Here is a 9,648-nt window from a genome sequence, read left to right as displayed (position 1 = left end):
CACCTTTGTAACTCAAACTTGCAACTTGCAAGTAAACCACACAATGTTATAACTCAGAAGTACCATCAGCCCCAAACAGGTGTTACTCAAAGAACTGTTCCCACAAAAGATCATTAAAGCTACAAACAGGCATTTTAAATATGAGCATTTTAAAGGAACATCAATACTTAGGAATTTCCATGGTTTATCCCTCAGTCCACACACCCCAAACATGACTTACCATCAACTCCATTGTAAGATGCAGTTACTTCCTGCACCTCCTTCTTGGATCTCATAGGAGCCCAGGATCCATCCTCCTTGAACTGGATTTCATCACAATCTGTACAAAACTTCAGGATTTCCATGAACAACCTGTGCACGAAAAACATTTCATATCAGTCCTGAAAAAGAGATGTTTTTCTCCAGTATTTCTTAGCCAGTGAAAATCTGAATTAGTGTCAAACCCAAACGCTTTCAGTGTTCTTGTTCACTGTGTCACTGGTCTTGGTTTTGATTGTTCAGGCTGAGCACTGACCTGCTGGACAGCAGCTCTGAGGAGAAGGACCTGGGAGTCCTGGTGGACAACAGGATGTCCATGAGTCAACACTGGGCTCTTGTGGCCAAGAAGGCCAATGAAATCCTGGGATGCATTAGGAAGAGTATTGCCAGCAGGTCAGGGAGGTGATCCTGACCCTCTGCTCAGTCCTGGTGAGGCACAACTGGAGTGTTGTGTCCAGGTCTGGGGTTCTAAGGACCAGAGGGACATGGAACTCCCGGAGCAGGTCCAGGGGAGGGTGACAAAGATATTGAAGAGACTGGAGCACTTCACTTAGAGGAAAGGCTGAGGGAGTTGGGACTGTTTAGGTTAAAGACTAAGAGGATTTCATCAATTTATACAAGTCCATGAATAGAAAGTGCCAAGAGGATGGAGCCAAACTCTTCTCAGTGGTGGAAACCAATAAAACAAGAGGCAACAGCAGGAACTGATGTCCAGCAAGTTCCACCTGAACATGAGGATTAACTTCTTTCCTGTGCAGTCACTGAGCACTGAACAGATTGCCCAGAGAGGTCATGGATTCTCCTCACTGGAGATATCCCATAGTCATCTGGACTCAAACCTGAGCCATATGCTCTGGGCTAGCCCTGCCTGAGCAGGGAGGTGGGACCAGTGACCCACTGTGGTCCCTTCCAACCTAACTGACTGTGGGATTCTCCCCTTCTCCCATCTACTTCCTTGCTAAAAAGGAGCCACTGAAGAAATTAAAGTATCATCTAAACTAAAACACATTTATTTCCCAGCACTGAGAGTGGAGTCCTGCAGAGCTCCTGACACAGAACCCTGCATTCCCAAAACAAAGGAAGAATGTGAACTAGCATTTTAAGAAAAATCTCCTCCTTACCTATATTTAACAATACTTAACTGATGAATCTCATCTCTCAGAGTCCTTACAGCTGAGTATTAAGGATTTGTGTTTCCTGCACCTTGCTAACAAAAGCTGAGCATGGGAATCTGAACTTGCAGCCTCTTCTCCTCCTAAAACTTTAGGCTCCTGGCACCACATCACTCCCAGTGGGAATTCCAGCCTTTTGACCAGGACCATTCATGTGGTTCTGCAGCAAAGAGCTTCACTTTAATTAGGGAGTCAGTTCCCTCTTTCCCAGATTGCAATGGTTTCTAGAAATAACCTTCTCTTTGGGATGCTCTAATTAGCTCAGCTAATCTCCAACATCTGCACCTGGCAACACAAGGAGAAACAAGGCAAATGTGGGGAGTTCATTAGTCCTACTCTGTATTTTCTATTTTAGGCTGAAACTTTGAAGAAGGAACCCCTCAGCCCTTTGATCCAAAGCAGAGGAACTGTAGATCTTGGGGTCTAGGAATCCACAACAGCCTGTGCCAGCCCTGAGTGTCTCTCCAGGGGACCCTGAGTGACCTCATACTTCACTGACAGGTCCCCTAAGAAAGCCTCAATCATTTGTGAGGTTTTTTTTCTGTACATCTCTTTGTTTCAGGGCTTTTAGCTTTGCTTTTGGTGGGGTTTCTGTTTGTTTTGGCAATTTTATGTGAGGGGTTTTATGAGTAAAACATGCAGAGTATCCTCAGAAGACTCAACTTGTTCTCTTTATCACACTTGGGAAAGAAGATTCCTATCTGAGACATTAAAATGCAACCTCAGAAATACATACTTGGCATAGACCAATACTAGATTTACTTCTTTCTTTAATGCTTTGCATGTAGGCAGTAGAAGAGAGTCAATCTTTAGGTCACTTTCCATAGATGGCAACTCCTCAGGTGTGAAACTGCACATGGAATTGGACATGCATTAAAAGAAAATACAACATGTGCTGCTTTCACCTAGAGATCATCACTATGGAACATGGAAAAAAAAACATTTCAGGTAGCATAGCTCCAAAATTTCCCTAAGATTGGAAGGAACACTTTTCAGTATTATTAACTTTAAGATTTTATGAGTATAATTCTTCCACAGTGCTGAAGGAAGAGGTTCCTGGTCAGTAATTGTTCTAAACAGCAGAGAAATTAAACATCCCAGTGATTTAAACCAGGTGAAAGCCACATCAACAGGATCTCAGAGCACTGTGCTCTGTGCACCACAGTGAGCAGAGGGTGTGAGGAAGATCGTTTTGACTGATTTTGACTCACCCATCAATGATGAGGTGTTCGTAGGGAGCTTTCTTGTCACAGACAGGGCAAACCCAGGTGGGCTTCTTCTCATTCATCTGAATGTAGAGAGTGGCATCAAAACACTGCAGGTGTGAACAGGTCAGGGCCCTGCAGGGTATGGTTAGCCTCATCTTACCAAGCTGGAAGAGAAAAAAACCCCCAAGATTCTATTATCTCAGGGTTAAATTAACAAACAGAGGGTTTCTGTCTCAAAAGGGGCAGGGACAGGTTGAATTTATTCCAGAAAGAACTCTCATAAATCTGATGGATTAAATTGATTAAAATACACATCACACTGTCCCCTCCTTCCTCTAAGTTTGAAATGGCATAAAAGTTAACAAAAATCACATTTTCAAGTGCATTTGAGCAAGGAAACAGAAGAATACATCCTTCCAGATCCCTGTACCACAACACTGAGGGTCCACTGAGCACCTGTAACATATCAATGTGCTGGATGGACCACAAAAAGAATTCTTCTTTAGTATTTTATCATTAAAGTGCCACAGAATACGCAGAGCTGCAAGGGACCCTCAAGGATCTTTGAGTCCTCTTGGCCCTGCACAGGACATGCCCAAGAATCACACCCTCTGCATTCATTACACAATGCAAAACTGATTTAGACAATGAAAAGCATTTCATATTAACCTGAAATCAAAGCTTTCCTCTCCTCACAAACCCTAAGAGTTGTTTTGTGGCAAAATGCTTACTCTGCAGTTCAGGGGGGGCTTGAACTGCCCACACTAAAGCTAAGTAGAAATGCCTAAACAAGACTTTCCCCACATTAAAACCCAACAAACCTATTCTTTACTAAGGCAGATTACCCTGAGCAGATTGAAGGTGCATCTCTTTGACTCAAAGGAACACAAAGGCTCCGTGTGAGAGGCAGTGCCAGCAGTGGGGGAGAGCAGGAGGACCTGGGCTGAGGCATGGCTGGAGTGCTGCTCCCAGGCAGTATGAGATGGGTGCCACAGGATGGCACTCAAATCTCTCAATATCAGGGAAATCAAAACAATATCAAGAACAAAGGCTCTACTCACAGGCCACTACTTCCTCCATCATGCCTTGTTTGACTGTATCCTCCCCAAGTAGCAATCCCTCCACCCCATTCCCACCAAATCCAGCTAGGAGCTCCCTTATTTTCCTTCCCTCTGGCTGTGTCATTGCCACAAAACTCCCCAGCAGATGGGATGGGGACACAGAAGTCCCTGGGGAGCCCCGGGAGTGGTGACAGAGCCTCAGAGCACAGCAGGAGGTGCTCTATGTGCCATGTGTTTGACATCTCCTCCCCCAAAATCCATGACCAAACACATTATTTCTAGCACATAACCAACCCCCAAAAGCAGCAAAGGCCTCTCTGATCCTTATCTGGTAGGAATTCTTATCTCCCAGATGGTGGGTCAAAGGCTCATTTGTCTTTGGGGCACAATAAGACTCTCAGCTCAGGGAGTAAGGAGAGAAAACCTGGATGGTTCTGTATGGCTCAAAAACAAGGAAGGTCAAAGATGTGTGTGCCAGGAAGGACATAAATACTCATCTCCTGAGGGGGAAAAAAGCAGATTTAAACCTGAAACATTTTCACCAGCTTTGGGTATAAAACGTGTGCCTCAGATTTCTCAGCACAGTTGGATTGAACCAATGGAATCTGCACATTTAATGGTAACAACTTGATGCTCTTTTTGGCTCTGAACCCCCTAGATCAGCTGTGCCACAGTGGCCAAGCTGTGGCAGAAAAAAAAGGTCTAAAAGGAGGGATGCATCCCAACTTGTGGAAAACTGTGCTTCCCAACACATGACTGTTGGATTCCTGCCTGTGGCAGCCAAAGAAACACTGCATTAATTTTCTTTACGAGCACACAAATCATTTCTATCTTCTCACGCTAAAAAATACACCCAAAGATAAAGAAGGGAGCTCAGGATTTGTAAACAAAGCTGTAACACTGGATTTGGAATTTTGGTTCAGTTAAATATTTGGGCCTGCAGCAGAGCCTGTGGATTTATTTATTTGTACTTCCAGGGGGAAAATAAGAACATCGATTCAAGTGGCTCCCTGAAAGGCAGGCTCAGCCCAGCCCTCCTGCCTGCTGTACCTTGGATGCATCCAGGCAGCACTTGATGTGTAGATCTGGGTGTTAAACCTGTGCCTCAGATTTCTCAGCACAGTTGGATTGAACTGAAGGAATCAGCACATTCCGTGGTAACAACTTGATGCTCCTTCCCCATTTTTGGCACTGAACCCCCTAGATCAGCTGTGCCACAGTGGCCAAGCTGTGGCAGAAAAAAAAGGTCTAAAAGGAGGAATGCATCCCAACTTGTGGAAAACTGTGCTTCCCAGCACATGACTCTTTGATTCCTGTCTGTGGCAGTCAAAGAAACACTGCATTAATTTCCTTTACGAGAACACAAATCATTTCTATCTTCTCACGCTAAAAAATACACCCAAACCAGGATAAAGAATGGAGCTCAGGATTTGTAAACAAAGCTGCAAAACCCAGGGTAAAACACTGGATTTGGAATTTTGGTTCAGTTAAATATTTGGGCCTGTGGATTTACTTATTTGTACTTCCAGGGAGAAAAAAAAAGGCACATGGACTCAAGTGGCTCCCTGAAAGGCAGACTCAGCCCAGCCCTCCTGCCTGCTGTACCTTGGCCGGATCCAGGCAGCAGTGGAGGGCAGTTTTCTCTCTGTGGGCTCGCAGGGAGAGCAGGCCTCTGTGCTAAAAAAAGCTCAGCAGCAGTCCAAAACAAATTCAGAGGGAGCTGCCTGTGCTGTTCTGAGGGCAAAGCAGAGCTCAGGAAGGCTAAACCCACCACGTCCACATATTCCAGTGCAGCAGACCCAAGGGAGTCACAGCCCTGAGGGGGGAGAGATGCTCCTAACATTCCCAGAGCTGCAGAGACATCGTTCTTTCATTTTCCATTAGGAAATAACCACAAAATATAGGCAAAACACCTCTCCCTGAGCTTACGAATTATCAAGTGAAAACATGGAGGTTATAACAGAACTACATTCAGACCTGAGGAGAGTCCGAACTAAACCAACAACCTTCCTGTTCCCAGGGCAGGCTGAAAGGTGTAATCTCTGTCCCAATGAGCCTAGAATGGATTATTCCAAGAACTGCAGTGAAATCACACAGCACTGAATGAGGAACACACTGGAAAAAGTCAAGTGTGTGTGTTTTGTACACATTAAAATGGCACAGATGCAAATAGGCTCAGAGTAATCTGCCACAGACTTTGGTTTGTGTGTCTGTCACAAAAGTGGTACATTTTAAAGAGGAAATACAGAATAATGTAGGAATTCTGAAGGGTTACATCCTAATGTCTTTGTTGTTTTACCCCTGGCACAACTCAGAGAGTGTAAAACAGGATTTGGCATCTTTAGGTATTGCCAAACTTGCAGTGCTAAGAGCAGGATTGCAGTGGAAATTCCTGCTCTAATCCCAACCCATCGAGAGAACAAAATGCACCCAAAAGCAGTGCAGAACTTCCATCAGGGCAAACAGAAGTGTGTCAGAAAAGTCCTATGGAATGATCTAAAAAGCAACACTTGAGGACAACTGAAATACAACTGAAGTAAAAATCAGTAATTCTGTAAGATGCATGAAGATAATTTAAGGTAATGAATTAATACATAGGCACTTCCAAACTCTCACAGCCATTTAATTCTTACTGAGAGATTACCATTAGTGTCTGTACTGGAAACTAATTTTAATGGTAAGAACATTAATTATAGGAATACTGTGCCTAAAAAAGGACCAAAAACTCCAACAGGACTATTGTTGTGCCTTCTAAAATAAAAAAGCACTAACAGCACAACAAAAATTCCTATGTATTCCTACATTTTATTCCTACATATTCCTATATTCCAATATAACAACTCAGCAAAACAAGTTGCCATGTGTGGAGTCAAAATGCTTCAGTGTTCCAAACCTGCAGCAGTTTTGATGTGACACAAAGTTCACAGGTTTATGAGGCTCTAAATTCAGGATTTCATTTGGTGAATGTAACCGCTATGTATTTCTTGTATATGAGTTTTATCTTCCTTATCAATGTGTTATTACTTAGTTAGCATCAATGTTGACACGGAGAAAGTCTTAAGATGGAAGGTGATGCCAATATCAATCACATTTAAAGATTTACAAGAACATTCTATATATATAAATATAAAGTAACTACAATGTCAACTGTGCTTTTTATGAGGCAAATTTTATACCTCTATAAGTTTAACTGTTAGAGTTTAAGAACATGAAATATTATTAATTATTATTAAATAACTTCAAGAATAAGCTTCAATTTTGCAAGAGTAAAGTGAGTTTTCTTGTTTAGATTTTAAAGCTGAGAGTTTTGTGTCAGGCTTGAGCACACTGAGCCCAAGCAGGAAACAGATGTATCCTTAATCCTGACGAGAGGTTAAATAGACACACTGCAATGAAGACCTTGTCAGTCAATCCAGAGAGTGTTCTGAGGGTGCACTGCACCTGAAACAGCTCCCAGAGAAGTTCACACCATGGCAATATTGTGTAGGTTGCCACTGATAACAGAATCCAGGTATAAACTACTGGATCTACTTGACAAAAAAGCAGTTAGTAGGTCAAGATACTATTTGTATCAATTCTAACTATTTTCTCCCATTTCACATTTAGATCAAAACAAATCCTGTTCAAACAACCTCTAGGACACTGCTTTGGTTTTAATTTCAGATAATTACACACTCAATATAACCAATTTCAGCTACAAGATGCTCAATGCTCTGACTACACTGGCTGAAGAGCTGCTTTTAGCAGTCATTTTCCCCCAACTTAGCACTGATTTTCCCACACCAAAGCCTCAAACTGCACACTCAGATGATGTGGTGACAGATTTCAATGTATGTTTACATATATTGTGACTAACATCTTCTAGCTAATGGAATGCTCCTTTCCTCAGGGGCACATCACCTGCTGAAGCACAGTGACAGGTAAGTGCAGCACTGGATCCTGCCCCTCAAACTTAACACAGAGGTAAACACAAGCTGACTTGTTCCACGTCACGTCCCAGAACAGCCACAGTGCAACCAGAAGCAGTCTGGAGGGAGTAAAAAAGTACTTACTGGACAAAGAAGAGACACTCTTAAGCTTGTTGTTGCTATTTCACTGTCTGGATCAGCAGTCAGCTTCTCTTTAACTGTTATTTGAGAGAGGAAAAGTTGATTTTGTATTAATTTAAAACACAAATTGGATGATAAATAAAACAATTGTGAAACCATGTGCTAAACTTTCAGTCCACCGTATCTACTGGGAACCAGCAGCAGTGGCTGTTGCTTCAGACTCACACAATGAACAAGTCACTTAAGCAGATTTAGCTCTCTAGAAAGACCATAAACAACAAGATTTAAGAAAGTGAAAGGCAGAAAAGCTCATCTTAAACCAAAATCCCTAGAAAATGTATTTACACAGAGATGTCTCTTCTCATTTACATGAAACTTTGGCCATTATTTAATATCTACCAAGATAAGCCACATTGATTTCACTTCTAACTTCAAGCACATGAACTAAATGTGTTAGAGCAACTCTTACATCCACGATAAACCCTCAAACTACTCATCCTGAGATCTAAAACTGAAAAGCAAATTGAGAAATAGGAAGTCAGAAATACCCTGACAAAATCTGAGTTGTAAATAATGCAGTGAAATATTAGAGTCTTTCATCTCTAGTCTTTCATCTCTACCCCTCCTCGACTTTCACTTACAAGTTTTAGAAGCTCTTCTAGAAGCAGTTACTGGTTAAATGAACAATTCAGTCCCATTTTTAACCTGCTCCATGGACCTACACCCTCATTCTCACCCTGTATACACAGAGCAACAGCCAGATGGAAACTCTCTAGATTTTGGTGCATTTAAACCATCAAACTGCATTAGCACAAGCTAATACCCAGCACTGTGCAGAATATACTGGTGGGCTACTTTCTTCCCCTTTGGAGAAGGCCCTTTGCTGTGTACAACACATAATCTGAGCACTAAAGAGTAAGAACAGTGATCAGGTGTTGGTGTTTTCCCCCTCTCCCTGAAAGCCAAACATGCAGCACTTTTTGCTTCCATTTTTACTGCACAAACTTACACCAACATGTTGTTGTCAGAGAAAACAATAAGGCAGCAAACCTCACACTTCCATTTGGAAGGGGGTTGGGAGGAGCATTGTGCTGGCCAGACTCTCTCTCTCCAGGCTCACTGTGCCAAAGGAACAAACACTGTGTTGCTGGAGCCTTTCCTCCAGCATGTCAGCATCAAGGTTCAGTGTCAGGCATTGAGCTCAGCCTGCCTGAGGTACTGAATTACCAGTTAACTCTCTAAATACAGTTGTTGCATTCTGAAGAAACAAAGCCAGGATGGCTGAACTGAAAAGAGATTCTCTTGCATTTTTCCCTTCCCAGTGTCAACAGGGTTCCTGGCCTGGCTCCTAGTGCAAACAAAGGCTGCACAGGCTTTGAATTGGAACTGAATACAAAGAACACCACTATCAGATTCTCAAACCCCAGAGAACTGTAGGAAGTCCAAACCTCTCTTAGCACAGTCCTAATTCAAATCTCCTCTCCCCAAAAGCTGTTTTCCCTTTGAATCAAGCAGGACATGAGACATACTTAGTGCTCTAGAGTGATCAGGGTTCCGGATTCCTTTCGCTCGCAACCTCTGCAGTAGCACCGTAGAGGACAGCTGCTTCACCAGGTACACTGCCATGGAATAGTTCTGGAAAACACACCAAAAGGTCAGAGGAAAAAACAGTTTTCAGCAACAGACAGCTTGTGGGTTACAAAATGCTTTATGTGATTTGTTCTGGGAGCACTGGGCAATGTGTTTTGATCAGTTTTCAGACTAGGACAAACCCCTCAGTGCTTCAGGGAGTTCACAAGGCTTTGGAGGTTGAGAGATGCAGCATGGCTGAGAATTAGATTAGATGCTAGGGAAACCTTCCTCACTGTTACAGTGCTCAGGCACTGGAATATTGTCCAGG

At 42.8% G+C, this 9,648-nt stretch overlaps 1 protein-coding gene across 1 annotated transcript in view; it reads right to left on the bottom strand.

The window, feature by feature from the left end:
• PIAS1 (protein inhibitor of activated STAT, 1) overlaps window positions 1–9,383 on the bottom strand; it is a gene marked incomplete at its 5' end in the record, with an annotated part of 13,487 nt that extends 4,104 nt beyond the window's left edge. Inside the window, 4 exons of the mRNA XM_009074388.1 lie at window positions 194–351; window positions 2,642–2,802; window positions 7,752–7,825; window positions 9,278–9,383. Of these exons, the coding sequence (XP_009072636.1) occupies window positions 194–351; window positions 2,642–2,802; window positions 7,752–7,825; window positions 9,278–9,383 (499 nt within the window). The remainder of the gene's footprint in view (window positions 1–193; window positions 352–2,641; window positions 2,803–7,751; window positions 7,826–9,277) is intronic.
• Between the last annotated feature and the right edge of the window lie 265 nt (window positions 9,384–9,648).

The sequence above is a fragment of the Acanthisitta chloris genome, unplaced genomic scaffold (genome assembly GCF_000695815.1).
Source record: "Acanthisitta chloris isolate BGI_N310 unplaced genomic scaffold, ASM69581v1 scaffold10635, whole genome shotgun sequence".
Lineage (NCBI taxonomy): Eukaryota > Metazoa > Chordata > Aves > Passeriformes > Acanthisittidae > Acanthisitta > Acanthisitta chloris.
Note: the sequence above shows the minus strand (reverse complement) of the source record. Positions and strands in the feature narration are given on the sequence as shown.